We start from the raw sequence: 18,161 nt of genomic DNA, 5'->3' as shown, positions 1-18,161 counted from the left end.
ATTATATCCCCTCCATATGGGAGTTACTTGTTTCATTGTGGGGTGTGGAACACTGTCATTAAAGCCTACTGAGTTCTGGAAATCTTGGCTGTTCCATTCAGTTCCAGACCAAGGGTACTGGAGCCCTCCCAAAAGATGTTAGTGATAGATGTCTCCACACTAGGATAAGAAACCCATTTGGACAATCTTCAAACACAGTATACTTGGACTTCTGGGGAAACATGACTCCACATAAATGTCTTTGAGCTAAAAGCCATTTATTGGGCATGCACAGCTTTCTTCCTGCTTCTGAAAGGACTGATAATTCAAATCATGATGGACATTCCATGTTTTATATAACAAGCAAAGGGGAGCAAGATTCATTCCCCTATGTCAGGCAGCTGTATATCTATAGAACTTTTGTATCCACCATAGCAGTACATTTGTCAGGATTACAGAACATAATGACAGATCACGTCAGCACACAATTTTCAAATGACCACAAGAGGTCAGTAACAACATAATCCAAGACATTTCTAAAGTGGGGTTATCACACCATATACCTCTTTGCCAACAAAGAAAACAAGAAACATAAAAAGCTCTCCTCCAGAGAGGAAATAATTAGGGATTCCTATCTGATGCATTCGTGATAACATGGCCCCTGGACTTTGTCACATTTTCAGGGCAACTGTACCGATATTCCCCCTTGTGATCCACCAAGGGCACGCATTTTAGGCATTGGCTCTCATGGGCAGAGACTTGTGTCTCACTCCTTTCTGACCAGGAGTGTTAAGGCTGCACAGATCCATGCCTTACAATGTGATAGCCCGAGCAAGCAGACTGCCTAAAAAGCCAGCACCTGTGCTTTGCTTTCTCTCTGAGGAAGCTATGACCATTATATTGCCTGCAGTTGTAAGTTACCATACAGCTCCTTCTAAGGAAGCACATTTATTCTTAAGGTAAATGCATTACAGAGAAAATATGTTGAAAACAGTAAAACAACCTAAAAAGCTTACCTGAGGTCATCCCAACCTCAAGTTCTGGTAGGTGCCAGTCCTTCAAAACCGACAGCTAGGTTTTCCCAGGGTTACAGGTTCATTTGTCTTAGAACCAGAACAACAACTGGCCTGATCGGCCGTTTCTCTATGTAGCTCAGGTCTTTGATCTTGGCCTTTTATATTAGGTAATCACCAGACAATGGTGTTCTCTTCAGGGCGTAGTTACAAAAGGCTGGGTTTTTGCATAACCGTGGTTGGGGAATTTGCATTAACTTTTCCCTAGGGATTCCTTAGGAAATCCAAATAATTGTCCCAAAAGTTCATACCTGTGTGGTACGTTTTCAGTATAGTCTTTTGAACTCCCAGGTTCTACATCTCTTCACATTTTCCCCCTTAAAGAGGTTACGTACAATCCTGTCCCACAATAAAACAAACTTAATACAATAAGGTCTTTCAAGAAATTGCCATATCTTTCACAGGTCTGATGTACACTTATCCTCCCGTTCCATTAATCCTGAGGCTTCTCAGAAAGCCTAGGCAGGACTCAGCCAAAATGATCATAGTAGCTCCAGCATGGCTGACAATTCTGGTACTGGGACCTAAACAATCTCCCCATCCAAATTCTGATACGGTTGCCTCTTCAGGCAGACATAATATTGCAGAGATGCAGTCAAATCTTCCATCCCATTCTACCTACTCTGTACCTCACAGTATGGATGCTGTCTGGCTGATCTCTGTGGAAAGATACAGTTCATCTGAAGTACATAGTATCCTAATCCATAACAGAAGACTCAACGAGGTGTGCTTATGCAGCTAAATGGAAGAAATTCACTGTCCAGGTGCAATAATGGCAGTATCCCCATCCTTGTCACAGATACCAAACATACTGGACTACCTTCTCTCTTTAAAGAACTCTGGACTGTCTGTGAATTCCCTGAGGATCACCTAGCAGCCATCTCACTAGCAGCAGTTTTTCACTCTCCAATTCAGGGGTATTTCATATTTTCACACCCTACGCTGGCTAGATGTTTGAAAGGCTTTATGTGGGTATGTCCCTGTCAAGGTTCCTTCCCCACTCTGAACTCTAGGGTACAGATGTGGGGACCTGCATGAAAAACCCCCTAAGCTTATTATTTTTACCAGCTTAGGTTAAAACTTCCCCCAGGTGCAAACTATTTTACCTTTTGCCCTTGGACTTTATTGCTGCCACCACCAAGCGTCTAACAAATATATAACAGGGAAAGAGCCCGCTTGGAAACGTCTTTTCCCCCCAAATCCTCCCAAACCCTACACGCCCTTTCCTGGGGAAGGCTTGATAAAAATCCTCACTAAATTTGCATAAGTGAACACAGACCCAAACCCTTGGATCTTAACAATGAAAAAGCAATCAGATTCTTAAAAGAATTTTAATTGAAGAAAAAGTAAAAGAATCACCTCTGTAAAATCAGGATGGTAAATACCTTACAGGGCAATCAGATTCAAAACATAGAGAATCCCTCTAAGCAAAACCTTAAGTTACAAAAGGATATAAAAACAGGAATATACATTCCATTCAGCACAACTTATTTTATCAGCCATTGAAACAAAACAGAATCTAATGCATATCTAGCTAGATTACTTACTAAGTTCTAAGACTCCATTCCTTTTCTGTTCCTGGCAAAAGCATCACTCAGACAGAGAGAACCTTTGTTTCTCCCCCCCTCCAGCTTTGAAGTTATCTTGTCTCCTCATTGGTCATTTTGGTCAGGTGCCAGCGAGGTTATCCTAGCTTCTTAACCCTTTACAGGTGAAAGAGTTTTTCCTCTGGCCAGGAGGGATTTAAAGGTGTTTACCCTTCCCTTTATATTTATGACAATCCCCTAGTCATTGAGGCTCACCCTCCTTGGGATCTAAATATTGTACTAATGGGGTTAATAGGCTCACCTGTAGACCCATTGGCAACATGTTCCCTGTTTTACCTTTCCATTAAAACAGCTTTCTGGTAGCAGTAACATTGACCAGAAAGATAGAGGAGATACAGGCAGTCATGGCAGGACCCCCCATGGGATGGGTTACCTCCCACTCCAGGGTGCCACCTGATGTACTGGAGTCCCAGTGAGCCCGCCTGTTCCACCAGTCTGGGCTCCCTCATCCTGTCCTGCTGTGCCAGGCCCTCAAGCCTTGTGTAGCGCACACACAGGTAGGGACACACCCTATAAACCCAGGATTGTAGTGTCTTGCGCTGCACAGAAAACTGGCATTTCTTTCACAGGCCAGACACCTTTTCCAGCCTGGGTTCAGCTCTTCTCTCATCTCCCCCTGCCCTTGTTTTTCAGATGTTCTCAGCAGTCATCCTGGGCAGGGATTCAGTGAAGAATGAGCTCTGATTAACTCACTTCCCTGCCTTAAATAGAATTTACATATGGCGGGAATCCTTTGTTTCCCAGTTTGGTCCCCACCACCTATTAGTGGAAAAATACTAGTGGGCCAAGATGGGATCCAGTACCAGGTGACATTGTTGCCGGCACCCAGTGCCAAGAGGCTAAACAACAGCTGAAGTTGGTTCGTTACCCAGTGTGCTACACCCAATAATCACAACGGGGTGGAGAAGCAGAAAAGTTTATTTGAAGCTTCAAATAGGTACAGGGAGATTTGAATCTCAAATCTTGTACACAGAGCAGGAAGTTACACAGGCTTTTATACATCCTTTTTCCCAGCATACTTATCCAATAGCAAGCTGCCCCAAGTATCCATATAGCCAGCCAATCCAGTTCCCAGCTAGCTCCCTGGTTCTCTGTATCATTTATTAAACTATACATAAAGCTGCTTTATTCAGCATTGTTCTTCCATATCTGCCCTGTGTGGCCTTGCTTAGTTTCAGGCAGTCTGACTCTGCAACATATTGTTGCAGATTCTCAGCATAACTGCTGTGTGTGCCTCCAGGCGGGGGGGGGGGGGGCAAGGACACTTGGGCCTAGTATGGAGAGCTGCTGCGAGTGCCTCCAGGCGGGAGGGGGGGCCAAGGACACCTGGGCGATCCCATGATCCTTCAGTGACAAAGCAGTATCCCAGGAAGCTTCTCAGGAAGGTGAGAGATTAGCACCTTCAAAGTCCTATTGTTCTCCCTAATGGCCCATTGACTAACCAGCCAGACTGATTGCATTTTGTCTGGTGTCAGAGTAACAGCCGTAACAGAGTAACAGTCTCTACGTAAAAGAATAAATGGACACAAATCAGATGTCAAGAATTATAACATTCATAAACCAGTCGGAGAACACTTCAATCTCTCTGGTCACGCAATCACAGACATGAAGGTCGCTATCTTAAAACAAAAAAACTTCAAATCCAGACTCCAGCGAGAAACTGCTGAATTGGAATTCATTTGCAAATTGGATACTATTAATTTAGGCTTAAATAGAGACTGGGAGTGGCTAAGTCATTATGCAAGGTAGCCTATTTCCTCTTGTTTTTTCCTACCCCCCCCCCCCGATGTTCTGGTTTAACTTGGATTTAAACTTGGAGAGTGGTCAGTTTGGATGAGCTATTACCAGCAGGAGAGTGAGTTTGTGTGTGTATGGGGGTGGGGGGGATGTGAGAAAACCTGGATTTGTGCTGGAAATGGCCCACCTTAATTATGCACATTGTAGGGAGAATGGTCACTTTGGATGAGCTATTACCAGCAGGATAGTGAGTTTGTGTGTGTGGTTTTTGGGAGGGGGGTGAGGGGGTGAGAGAACCTGGATTTGTGCAGGAAATGGCCCAACTTTATTATCATGCACATTGTGTAGAGATGTTTCAGAGTAGCAGCCGTGTTAGTCTGTATTCGCAAAAAGAAAAGGAGGACTTGTGGCACCTTAGAGACTAACCAATTTATTAGAGCATAAGCTTTCGTGAGCTACAGCTCACTTCCTCAGATGCATATCGTGGAAACTGCAGCAGGCTTTATATATACACAGAGAATATGAAACAATACCTAGTCCCACCCCACTGTCCTGTTGGTAATAGCTTATCTAAAGTGATATCCAGCACAAATCCAGGTTTTCTCACCCTCCACCCCCCCACACAAATTCACTCTCCTGCTGGTGATAGCCCATCCAAAGTGACAACTCTTTACACAATGTGCATGACAATCAAGCTGGGCTATTTCCTGCATAAATCCAGGTTCTCACATCCCCCCCACCCCCATACACACACAAACTCACTCTCCTGCTAGTAATAGCTCATCCAAACTGACCACTCTTCAAGTTAAAATCCAAGTTAAACCAGAACATCTGGGGGGGGGGTAGGAAAAAACAAGAGGAAACAGGCTACCTTGCATAATGACTTAGCCACTCCAAGTCTCTATTTAAGCCTAAATTAATAGTATCCAATTTGCAAATGAATTCCAATTCAGCAGTTTCTCGCTGGAGTCTGGATTTGAAGTTTTTTTGTTTTAAGATAGCGACCTTCATGTCTGTGATCGCATGACCAGAGAGATTGAAGTGTTCTCCGACTGGTTTATGAATGTTATAATTCTTGACATCTGATTTGTGTCCATTTATTCTTTTACGTAGAGACTGTCCAGTTTGACCAATGTACATGGCAGAGGGGCATTGCTGGCACATGATGGCATATATCACATTGGTGGATGTGCAGGTGAACGAGCCTCTGATAGTGTGGCTGATGTTATTAGGCCCTGTGATGGTGTCCCCTGAATAGATATGTGGGCACAGTTGGCAACGGACTTTGTTGCAAGGATAAGTTCCTGGGTTAGTGGTTCTGTTGTGTGGTATGTGGTTGTTGGTGAGTATTTGCTTCAGGTTGCGGGGCTGTCTGTAGGCAAGGACTGGCCTGTCTCCCAAGATTTGTGAGAGTGTTGGGTCATCCTTTAGGATAGGTTGTAGATCCTTAATAATGCGTTGGAGGGGTTTTAGTTGGGGGCTGAAGGTGACGGCTAGTGGCGTTCTGTTATTTTCTTTGTTAGGCCTGTCCTGTAGTAGGTAACTTCTGGGAACTCTTCTGGCTCTATCAATCTGTTTCTTTACTTCTGCAGGTGGGTATTGTAGTTGTAAGAAAGCTTGACAGAGATCTTGTAGGTGTTTGTCTCTGTCTGAGGGGTTGGAGCAAATGCGGTTGTATCGTGTATTGTGTAGAGAGTTGTCACTTTGGATGGGCTATCACCAGCAGGAGAGTGAATTTGTGTGGGGGGGTGGAGGGTGAGAAAACCTGGATTTGTGCTGGAAATGGCCCACCTGATGATCACTTTAGATAAGCTATTACCAGCTGGACAAGGGGGTGGGAGGAGGTATTTTTTCATATTCTCTGTGTATATATAAAGTCTGCTGCAGTTTCCACGGCATGCATCTGATGAGGTGAGCTGTAGCTCACGAAAGCTCATGCTCAAATAAATTGGTTAGTCTCTAAGGTGCCACAAGTACTCCTTTTCATTTTGTCTGGTGGGCATTCCCCAGGTGCAGGTATTTTTGTAATTGAAACATAGTCCATATTCCTAACTTCAGATACAGAAATTATACTTTTATACAAATAGGATAATCATATTCAGTAAATCATAATCTTTCTAGTTGTACCGCACGTGACCAACCTTGCACAGAACACATCTTAGTTATGCCACATTCATATCAGAATATCTCTGAAGAATATGGGGCATAGGGTCACACCACATATACAATTTTTCATAAAGAGAGGGTGTCATTGAAACATCAACTGCAGTGATTCCTGACTGTAACTTGAATCTAGTCATCCATCTACATATTTTTCCCTTAAAACTACATTCAGATAAAAGGTGAGGTTTAGCTTTTCACCATAGATGGTCTTAGAGCCCTTGCTTTCTATATAGATAGAACTAAGTCACTGAGACTATCCGCAAGATTATTCATAGTTTATGGATACAGGGCTAAAAGACAGGTAATTTCAACACAGTTTCTGACTGGGTTTCTGCTTGTATCTAGCTGTATTATGAATTAGCAAGATAGATCCATCTAGGAGACTAACAGCTCACCCTACTGGGGCACGATAGAGCGAGCACTACTACTGGAGCACCCTCCTGTGAGGAACGCTCCCATATTGGAGATAGGTAGGGCAGCTATTTGCAGTGCAGTACATATCTTCACTGAGCATTATCCTGTAGTGGAGGTATCAGGATCTGATGCTAATTTTAGTGGAGCAGTCTTACAACTGCTATTTAGGAAGACTCCTAGCACTCACCTTAAGTGATCTAGGTCACTGCTTCTGAGTTACCAACTGTAATATATAAGGACAAGCACTGAAAGAAAAGGAAATGTTTACTTACTTGCAGTAGGTGTGATTCTTTAACATGTATTGTCCATGTATATTCCACGACCCATCTCTCTTCCCCGCTATATGAAGTCTGATAACACCTTGATTCTGTATTGGCAAAGGAACTGAGAGGCTGTTGGGATTGCCCCTTTCTTTATGTCCTTAATAGGAGGCATGAGGACTCTCAGGTCAGCCCCCAAAAGAATCCAAACTCAAGTGCATTGGGTGCATGCACACCCACCAGTGAAATATATATGGACAACAAATCCAGAAGAAACACAGCTACTGTAAGGTAAGTAACTGTTATTCCTGCAGAATCTACAGGCAGTCTCATGATCCAGCCCTACTCTGCTTTGCTTCACAGGATCACAGCACGACTTAGGGAGGCTCTTGTACCTTCACCAGCACTTTGTTGAGTAAGGGAAGCAAATTCAGATTTTTTTAGCTTCCTTCTCTTCCCTGTATAGGAGTTCTCCACTCAGAGTACACTCAAACCTATTTATAGTAGCCACCAGAAGACTCTAGATGTTGTCTGCCATAGGACAAAAAAATCCAACAACTGTATGCCCTGACACTGCACTTTCATTTATACACTTTTAAGTATTATACTGATATTTAAATGAGTAAAGAAACCATTATTCTCTGTCAACAATTAAAAAGTTTAACATATTTAATCTTCCTTTTCATCTGAAAAATATCCCTAGTTTGGAAGCAGTTTTCATTTCCGATTGCCTTAGCAAATTGACTATAATGCAATTTACACAGTTGGAAAGATGGGTGGCCAGAAATGAGTGAAACAGGTGGCTGCTTACTACTTTGTGAGGTATTATGAAGGAGGTGGGAACTCTCACAGATTTAAAAAAAAAAAGCCCTTGAGGAATTCCACCATGATTTCAACAATTTCCATCCCACCATCAGCCTCAGCCTGGACCAGTCTACACAAGAGATCCACTTCCTGGACACTACAGTGCTAATAAGCAATGGTCACATAAACACCACCCTATACCGGAAACCTACTGACAGCTATACTTACCTACATGCCTCCAGCTTTGATCCAGACCACACCACACGATCCATTGTCTACAGCCAAGATCTACGATACAACCGCGTTTGCTCCAACCCCTCAGACAGAGACAAACACCTACAAGATCTCTATCAAGCATTCTTAAAACTACAGTACCCAGCTGCCGAAGTGAAGAAACAGATTGACAGAGCCAGAAGAGTACCCAGAAGTCACCTGTTACAGGACAGGCCCAACAAAGAAAGTAACAGAACACCACTAGCCTTCACCTCCAGCCCCCAAATAAAACCTCCCCAGCGCATCATCAAGGATCTACAACCTATCCTGAAGGACGATCCCTCACTCTCATAGATCTTGGGACAGGCCAGTCCTCGCTTACAGACAGCCCCCCAACCTGAAGCAAATACTCACCAACAACCACACACCACACAACAAAAATACTAACCCAGGAACCTATCCTTGCAGCAAAGCCCGTTGCCAATGCTGTCCACATATCTATTCCGGGGACACCATCATAGGGCCTAATCGCATCAGTCACACTATCAGAGGTTCGTTCACCTGCACATCCACCAATGTGATATATGCCATCATGTTTAGCCTGCAGAAGAGAAGAATGAGGGGGGATTTGATAGCTGCTTTCAACTACCTGAAAGGGGGTTCCAAAGAGGATGGCTCTAGACTGTTCTCAATTGTAGCAGATGACAGAACGAGGAGTAATGGTCTCAAGTTGCAGTGGGGGAGGTTTAGATTGGATATTAGGAAAAACTTTTTCACTAAGAGGGTGGTGAAAGACTGGAATGCGTTACCTAGGGAGGTGGTAGAATCTCCTTCCTTAGAGGTTTTTAAGGTCAGGCTTGACAAAGCCCTGGCTGGGATGATTTAACTGGGAATTGGTCCTGCTTTGAGCAGGGGGTTGGACTAGATGACCTTCTGGGGTCCCTTCCAACCCTGATATTCTATGATTCTATGTGCCAGCGATGCCTCTCTGCCATGTATATTGGCCAGACTGGACAGTCTCTATGCAAAAGAATAAATGGACACAAATCAGATGTCAAGAATTATAACATTCAAAAACCGGTTAGAGAACACTTCAACCTCCCTGGACACTCGATTACAGACCTAAAAGTCGCAATTATTCAACAAGAAAACCTTCAAAACCAGACTCCAATGAGAAACAGCAGAACTGGAATTAATCTGCAAACTGGACACCATTAAATCAGGCTTGAATAAAGACTGGGAGTGGATGAGTCATTACACTAACTAAAAATTATTTCCCCATGCTAATTTTCCCCCATACTGTTACTCACACCTTCTTGTCAACTGTTTGAAATGGGCCATCTTAATTATCACTACAGAAGTTTTTTCTCTCCTGCTGATAATAGCCCACCTTATTTGTTTGGTCTCATTAGAGCTGGTATGGGAACCCTCATTTTTTCATGTTCTCTGTATAGATCTATCTGTTTATCTTCCTGCTGTATTTTCCACTACACGCGTCTGATGAAGTGGCCTTCAGCCCACAAAGGCTTATGCTCAAATAAATTTGTTAGTCTCTAAGATGTCACAAGTACTCCTCGTTCTTTCTGCTAATACTTAGTTTTACAAATAGGTAGACTGATGCACAGAGGTATTAAACTGACTTGCAGCAGGGGTAATGGAGGCAGTGACAGAGGCTGTCTCTATCTAAAAGACCGCACTTCTCTCTTATACTTATGGTTTCTTTTGTCATTGGTTTAATATGACAAAATATTCATTACATACAAAGAGACTAAGGGCTACAAAATTATAATGATAAAACTTGGATCTTAAATGTTTGGTAAATAATGTAATTTCTGTATTGATGGTGAGGTTGTTAAAATAGAAAAGGATGACTGTTACAGCAAATTATCTCACATTATTTTGTTTATTTGCTAGGAGCAAAAACTGGCAGTTGAAAATCCACTAAGCGAAAAGCCTCCACCATCCCCAGGTACTACTCTGTGTTGAACATAATCCCTAAAGTGAGGGGTTTAGAATAAAGTATATTAATACATTTTTTCTGCTGTTACACAAAAAGCAAAAGTTATATATTTGAGGTACAAGAGATAGAATACTCAGTGACATACAAAAGCAGTAACTCCAGGCTTTTTCTTCATGTGAATTATTTATATTTGTTTTTATTTTCCAAATATGAATAATGTGAATGAATTTTGGCTGAATATGATTAATTTAGGTAAAGATCACAGGCACTGAAGATGATTTCTTTTCATAGCATGTCTGCTAATAAATTAAAGGTTAGTGTTGTAGCCATGTCGGTCCCAGGTAGGAGAGAGACAAGGTGGGTGACGTAATACCTCTTTTTGGACAAACTTCTGTTGGTGAGAGAGACAAATTGTGAAAAGCTCTGTGTAGCTTGAAAGAGTGATCACTCTATATCTGATCCATCAGTCCTCATCCTCAAAGGAAACCTGCATGACACTTTCAAAAGATGAGACCAGGAGCTTGAATTCAAAACTTTGCTAGGCACTAAAAAATCATGTATTAATAAAGACACTATATTTATGGTTTATTACAATAATCTGTAACCCAGTAACCCCTCCTTTTGGCCTATGACTCCAAAGGCGTTAACATGCCACTTCACCTTGAATGGTGTCTTAAATTCTGTGTTAACTACTTATGCTAAACGATCCGTTTGATCTTGTATTTAGGTGTGACACTCTTAATACCTTTCTCAAACATAAAGAAAAGCTTTGTGTAGCTCGAAAGCTTGTCTATCTCACCAGCAGAAGTTAGTCCAATAAAATATGTTACCTCACCCCCATTATCGCTCTAATAAATTAAAGAGTCATCGTAGGTGTCAGGTATAAAGCATGATATTTGCCAGACTTCCCAGTGGGAGGTCAGGAACAGAAATAGCTGTTAACAGAATATAAAGCCAATAGAGAAATATGGAGAAAGGAACTTGGAATTAAAGAAATTTCTAATACCTAAGCATCGTTATTTACCTTATGAGTCTTGGGAATCTTCATCTTTGTGACATGCTCTAGGAGATCTGAATGAAAGGCAATACTGTAACATTTATCCTTCCCCTTCTCTCTAGTCACCTAAGTTTTGTGTACACTAGAGAATTTTACCAGTGTACTTGCACCAATGTGATTGAAGTGATGTAAATTACAGTAATGCAGTACATCCACACATGGCATTGCCTTCTGCTATTGCAGAGTCTATGGATTGTTGCATCTAACCAGCAATTCCAGGCACAGCTCCCTGGATCTCCTAAGGAGGTGTATAATGTCTATGGTATATTTACACATGTTCAAATTTATTATTTTTTCTTTTGTTTCCTTTGAAAGGTTTTTCCTATATAAAAAGCTTCTATGCCCTCACACTTGCATATGCCATATGAGAAGGTTAACAACTCCCAACACGCCCAATACCAGATAAACTGGCTGTAGTATAAACAAGCCTCTTGTGTTTTATTACAACAGTGGTCACCCAACCATAGATCGCGATCGACTGGTTGATCCTGGAGACTCTCACAATTGACGGCAACCTCCGGGCACTTAAAGTCCGGCGGCGCAGTGGGGCTGCTGCTAAGGCAGGCTCCCTGCCTGCCCCGGCCCCACGCCACTTCCAGAAGTGGCCAGCACACCCCTGTGACCCTTGGGGGGGTGGGAGGAGCAGGGGTCTCTGCGCGATGCTCCTGCCTGCAAGCACCACCCCCTACAGCTCCCATTGGCCAGGAACTGGGAACTGTAGCCAATGGGAGCTGTGGGGGTGGTGCCTGTAGAGAGGGGCAGCGCGCGGAGCCACGTGCTCCCCCCCCCGGGCCGCAGGAGCACATTGCCTGCTTCCGAGAGTGGTGTGGGGCTGGGGCAGGCAGGGAGCCTGCCTTAGCCCCATTGCACTGCCGACTAGGAGCTGCTCGAGGTAAGTGCCACGTGGCGGGAGTCTGCACCCCAACCCCCAGCCCTGAGCCTCCTCCTGGAGCTAGCACCCCATACTCCCTCCTGCACCCTGAACCCCCTCCTGTACCCCAGCCCTGACCCCTTCCCAGAGCCAGCACCATGTACCTCCTCCTGCACCCCAACACTGTGCTCCAGCCTGGAGCATCCTTGTGCACCCAAACTGCCTCCCAGAGCCAGCACCCCATACCCCCTCCTGCACCCCAACACTCTGCCTCAGCCTGAGGCCCCTTCCTGCACCTAAACTCCCTCCCAGAGCTTGCCCCCCTAACCCCCCCCCCCACACCCCAACCCTCTTCCCCAGGCTTAGCCTGGAGCCTTCTCCCACACTCTGAACCCCTCGATCCCAGCCTAGAGCCCGCACCCCCTCCCAAACCTCTGCCCCAGCCTGATGAAAGTGAGTGAAGGTGGGGGAGAGCGAGTGGGGTAGCTCCTGGATTGCATTTATATTCTAAAAGTGATCTTGAGATAAAAAGTTTGGAGACCACTATATTATAGCTATCTGTTATCTAAACAGATATAGATAAGTATAACTAACTCCAGGTTTCCCAAGCAGCTCTTGGAGTGGATATATACTCCTGCAGCCCCCTTCTACAATTGGCCTAAGCAGAGCTGGATTCAGGCATAGGCACTATAGGCCACAGCCTCTTATAGCTAGGGCTCCAACTCCTAGAGTCCATTGATGAGGATAGAATCTCAACTTTCATTTTAAAAAAAGCAAGTTTTCTAACTCACATGGATACAAAGAAAAGTTTGAAAACATGATCAAAGTATAACTCATGCAGTGATGTCTGCCTGATTATGCAGAAAGCCTGAAAATGTAGCTCTGCAAGGTGTGAACGACCTCATGCTTTCCAAGAATGTGTTAACTCAAAGACCAACTGTTTGCCGGGACAGGGGAGAGAGCCTCCAACACCATCCCAACAGAAGACTCTGTGTGTGGCAGGAGGAGAAGAGTGCAGCAGGTTTGGCCTGCTTACCCCAGCAAGGGGTGGAGGGAAGGGAAGCCTTGTACTACTCTTGCTGCTCTCTGTGGGAGGGAGATCTTCAGTGGGGTCAATGGTAACTGGAAGCACTGGAGCAGAAGTGATGGTCCTTTTATGCAACTCCCTTCCCCACTCCATAGTTTTTTCTTCTTCTTTGTCCCACAGGCCCATCAGTGCGATGATTTGATTTGTGTCCTACAGATCCTTTTCTTAAAATAATTTAACCTGGATTCGTGTACTCTTATTCTACCATCTGTAGATACTTATTTTTCAGTAATATAATGCTAGTAATTTGTGAAAAGATTGATATTCTTTTCCCCTGTCTTGGAGCTAATAATGTAGAAAAGTCTGAATACCATGTGAATACTGTGTTCTATAACATGTTTTCTCTGTCATCTGTAGATGTATCTGTTCGGGCAAGACAAGGACGGGTGGATACACCTAAAGAGAAGTTCCAAGAATTAAAACAAGAAAATTGGTGTCTAATCAATGCAAATCAGACTATAGCCCTACAACTTGAGGAACTAAAACAACAAATAAAGGAACTACAGTTAAAACTTAAGACACTGGAAAAAGAAAATAAAAAACTTAGAAAAGGTGTAGAGAGTTCACATAAGGAAGGTAGGATACAACTTTAGAGTACCTTTTCTTTATTTAAGGAGAACTATATCTTGCTTTATTTTCTAACTCACTTGAAACCTATCCCCTTAGTAACTGAATCTCCACAAGGGGGTGATCTAAATAGATATCCAGACAGAAATTCTCCAAGGGTAACAATATAATCAGCTCTGTTCTTTAAATAGCTTATGGAGTGCTAAATAAGTCTTAGTCATAATTAGTCTAATAAAGCTGCAGGTGAATTTGATGTCTCAAAGTCCCACAAGAACTTTAATGCTGGAGTGGCACCTTGGAAGTCCCTTAGCAGTGCATCAGAAGACATTAAGAAAGTCTTTTTTGAGTCCCTTGCACCTTTTTACCCCACTGAATGGTGGGGTTTTTTTTTGTTTTTAAGTGTGTGAGAAATTCATTACAGTTGAGAATCTTTGCATCCCAAAGCAATATGGTAGCTCTACTACTTGAGCTAAAGGAGAATCTGCGATAATTGAAAGCTGTATTAGTGCTTTATATCTGTTTGCAGGCCTTTGGGCCATTGAAGGAAAAGGTCAACAGAATATATTGCTAAGTAAAATTAAGTCTATTACAATTTAGTTCCACTAGCAGTCCCTCTCCCTTGTAACTTTAAATTAAATAAATCATATCAGCACCTTGACAGTCCAGGTATTGGTTATTCAGCACTTTGGCCCAATTTTACTCTCATTGCAATCAGGAGTAAAATTCCAATTTAGTGGGATGGGAGCAAGATTCGACTCTTCTGCAGTGCTTTGCATGTTTCTTAAACACAATCTATTGACATTTTAATACTGATTTTGCAGTGTGTGGTACAAAAGAAGTTCTCCATCAGTAGAAAAACAGCATGTTTTCATTTTCTTTGTAGTCTTTTTGGAGCATAGGACTCCACTGAAATAAAGTCTCCTTTTGGGTAAGAGAAGGCATTCACTTCCATTACTTGAAACTAATGAAGCCATCCTCCACTATTTTTTGAAACAGGCACTGTATATCTTTTTTGTTCAACATCCATGTCATCTTAGCATACAAGATACAGAAATATTGTTTGGAAATGTTTACATAGAATGCAGAAGTCAAAACACACATTTATCATGCAATAATAGTTTAATATTCATACATATAATAGTTTTAATATCAAACAGTTTAAATAACTTAATTTATAATGTTTTTATGTGACCCTTAACTAACTAGTTATTACTCCACAGAACACATGAAATGGATCTTCCGTTTGTTTTTTCTAACTCAGAGTTTAATAATTTTTGTGTGGTTTAGTAATGTGTCAATAGAAGTTATTTATCCTGTAATGTCTCCATTCCTGATTAAGAAATTTTGACAGCTAAGTTAATGTGCAGGTGTCATGTGTTTGTCAGACTGTTGTGATTTGCTTTTTTTTTTTTTTTTTTTTAAATGTAGGGGAAGTTGCAGAATTGCTTTCATTGAGACGACAAGCCCAGGAACTAGTAGATGAAAATGATGGTTTGAAAATGACTGTCCATCGTTTGAATGTGGAATTGAGTCGCTATCAAACCAAATTCAGACCGTTGTCCCAAGATGAGGTAATATTCCTGGTTACTGGTGCTTGTAAAGAAATGTTTGGGGGTTTTGGTAGATTTTAAAGATCTGCATGCCTATAGATTGCTTTAGTATCTAGGCAGCTAGCTGATATATCAATGTATATTTCATGTTTTAAGTTGTTTCTAGAAAAATAAGAGATGATGTGACGATAGGACATTTATCTGACATTACTGTAATCAGAAATACTGTATTATATATCTACTTCATTTGTTGTATCATTTCAGAAACTGTATAGTATGCAGCCATCACTTAGGTACCGGGGATTACTTTCCCCAATACATTGTACAATTCATGGAAAAAGGGGAACAATGCATTTTTATTTTTAGTATCTCCAATCTGTAATGTAGGAAGTGTATAAATCAGTTACTGAAAGCCTGATCCCACAAAACCTTGTGAATACTCCTTAAACATATAAGTAGACCAATTGACGTCAGACATTTGGCCCCAATACTGCCATCAGATCCATGCCAGCAGCCCCTTGTGTAGTGCTTTACTGGCTTCATTTGGACTCAGCACAGGTGTAAGGATCTGCCTGCACAGATCAGATTGCAGGATAGGGGGGACTTAATTAGTAATGATGAGTGTCACCAAGTTACCTACTGCAGGAAGAACAGATTTAAAAAAATCTGTTGAATTTTTGGCAAGGCCAGAGCCTGAGCAGCTGGAGAGAAATTTCACAGGAAGCCAAGACTAAGCAAAACATGTTTTTTCTTTTATTTCTAGTTTATTTCTAGGCTTCAATTCAAACACTGTTTCTTTCATCCATCTTAATAATTTGTAAACTCCAGACAGACAGTATAAAACCAAACCAAACACTATGCCTCTCTTCCCTTCTCCTCCCAGACCTTCAGGCATTAGAGAGCTCAAGATCGCCTCTGAGACTTAGGAGGATTTTGCTCCCTTCCTCCCTCTTAAGACCTAGCTCTCTGCAAGTAAGATGTTACTTTGGCACTACCACCTGCCCACTTTATTGCACCACCTGTAGAAAGGATGGATTGGATGAGTAGAGATTCACATCTAAATTCCAGGTCAAATGTTATCTATTCTTTCTTTTGAAACATATAATGAATGTAAGATCTGAGTAGTTGCATAAACCTGATTTACAAAGTAAATGCTGATACAAGAAGTATTTTTGGCATTTAAAAAAATATTATCCAATTTAACGACTCGACATTGTTAGCTATTCTGCTGTTCAACATACCTAATTTAAGGAAACAGTAAATTATATGCTTAGTGGCATTTCTTGTTCAGCTACTTCTCCTTTATCAACTAATCATAGCTATCCATCTTTTGCAAATGCTGCAAAACTCATTGAACTATGATTCAGACATCTATTCACTAAGCTGTTTACAGAAGAGGTAAAGGCCATTTTGCAGCAGAACAACCTTGCTACCTGCTAATTCTTCTTGACAGTAAATCCTACATTTTAGCTCTCCAGAGATACTTCCATCCTTCTTACTATTTTTCAACTAAGGTTTTTTTTTTTGTTTTTTATTGTTCATGCTAAGGATATGACTAGAATGCACTATGTTTTTAAGTTTTAATAAATCTTAAGATGCATAACTTATAGCTGGTGGCAAAATCCTTAGAGGTTTTTTGGTATTTGTGTCTGAATTCAATGCTTTTGAAAGGAGGAATAGATGAAAGTGGAAACATAAGCTTTAAATATGAAGCTTCTGAAAAATGTGTATTTTTTTTAAACGGTGGTTCAACATGTGGCCTATACTGAGACTAGTACAGGAATGAAAACTAATACTAGCTGTGATGGTAGTTGTCGTGATTCACAATGTTTTTCTGTAAGTCTATAAATACAATAATATATTACCACTTTAAGCAGTACACAATATAACCAGGCAAACATTTTAATTCCACTTATTGTTTAGATACTTAGAAAAGTGAAAGACATTGACATGGTTAAATTAGATAATAGGTCAAATCATAAAGCCTTTTGAGAACCTTTGATATGGTGCTGAGCACTATGGAAAGACTTATAAATAATAAGTAAATTACAACTATTTTTTGTAAATCACACCAGCCAAGTGCTAACATGGGGTACTGAACAAAGAGAAGTTTCACATTTATCCTTCTCAGCAGTTAGAGTACTAGCCAGGGACTCGGGAAGCCTGGGATCATTTCCCTGCTCCACCACAGACTTCCTCTCTGAACATAGGCAAGTCACCTAGTTTCTCTGTGCCTCAATTCCCCATCTGTCAAAGGGGAAGAATATTACTGTCAGGATGCAGCCTGAAGAGGTTTTTGAATGGGATGATACAACGGGGTTGCCTGCAATAGCAGGAGACTGGACTCAAGGATCCAGGAGGTACCTTACAGTTCTATGTCCTTATGTACCTCCTACCTTGTAAGGATAAATACATTAAAGATTGTGAGATGCTCAGTTACTATGATAATGGGGGCTGTATAAATTTCAGATACATCAAAATGGCAACTTGATTTAATGCTTAATTGAAACTATGCGTGTGCTTCTGGTGGAAAATATACCCCTTTGCCTTCAGTAGAGATTTTTTAAATCCTTTTCTCATTAAGATAAACTCATGGAAGGAATGGTTTACTCACCATGACCTATTTATGTTATGGTTCAAATAATCCTTCTTTTCACACCAAAATTTACCAAAAAGAAAAGGAGTACTTGTGGCATCTTAGAGACTAACCAATTTATTTGAGCATAAGATGCATCCGATGAAGTGAGCTGTAGCTCACGAAAGCTTATGCTCAAATAAATTGGTTAGTCTCTGAGGTGCCACAAGTACGCCTTTTCTTT

The 18,161-nt window shown here is 41.7% G+C and overlaps 1 protein-coding gene across 3 annotated transcripts in view; it reads left to right on the top strand.

Moving 5' to 3' along the window:
- Positions 1-18,161, top strand: part of CEP89 (centrosomal protein 89) — a 133,326-nt gene that overhangs the window by 23,368 nt on the left and 91,797 nt on the right. For all 3 annotated transcript variants that reach the window (XM_084645036.1, XM_084645035.1, XM_084645034.1), the window contains 3 exons: positions 10,165-10,219; positions 13,583-13,801; positions 15,221-15,363. In XM_084645036.1, coding sequence (XP_084501162.1) covers positions 10,165-10,219; positions 13,583-13,801; positions 15,221-15,363 — 417 coding nt within the window. The remainder of the gene's footprint in view (positions 1-10,164; positions 10,220-13,582; positions 13,802-15,220; positions 15,364-18,161) is intronic.

Source organism: Lepidochelys olivacea, assembly GCF_965140295.1.
Source record: "Lepidochelys olivacea isolate rLepOli2 genome assembly, chromosome: 12".
NCBI classification, from domain to species: domain Eukaryota; kingdom Metazoa; phylum Chordata; order Testudines; family Cheloniidae; genus Lepidochelys; species Lepidochelys olivacea.
Note: the sequence above shows the minus strand (reverse complement) of the source record. Positions and strands in the feature narration are given on the sequence as shown.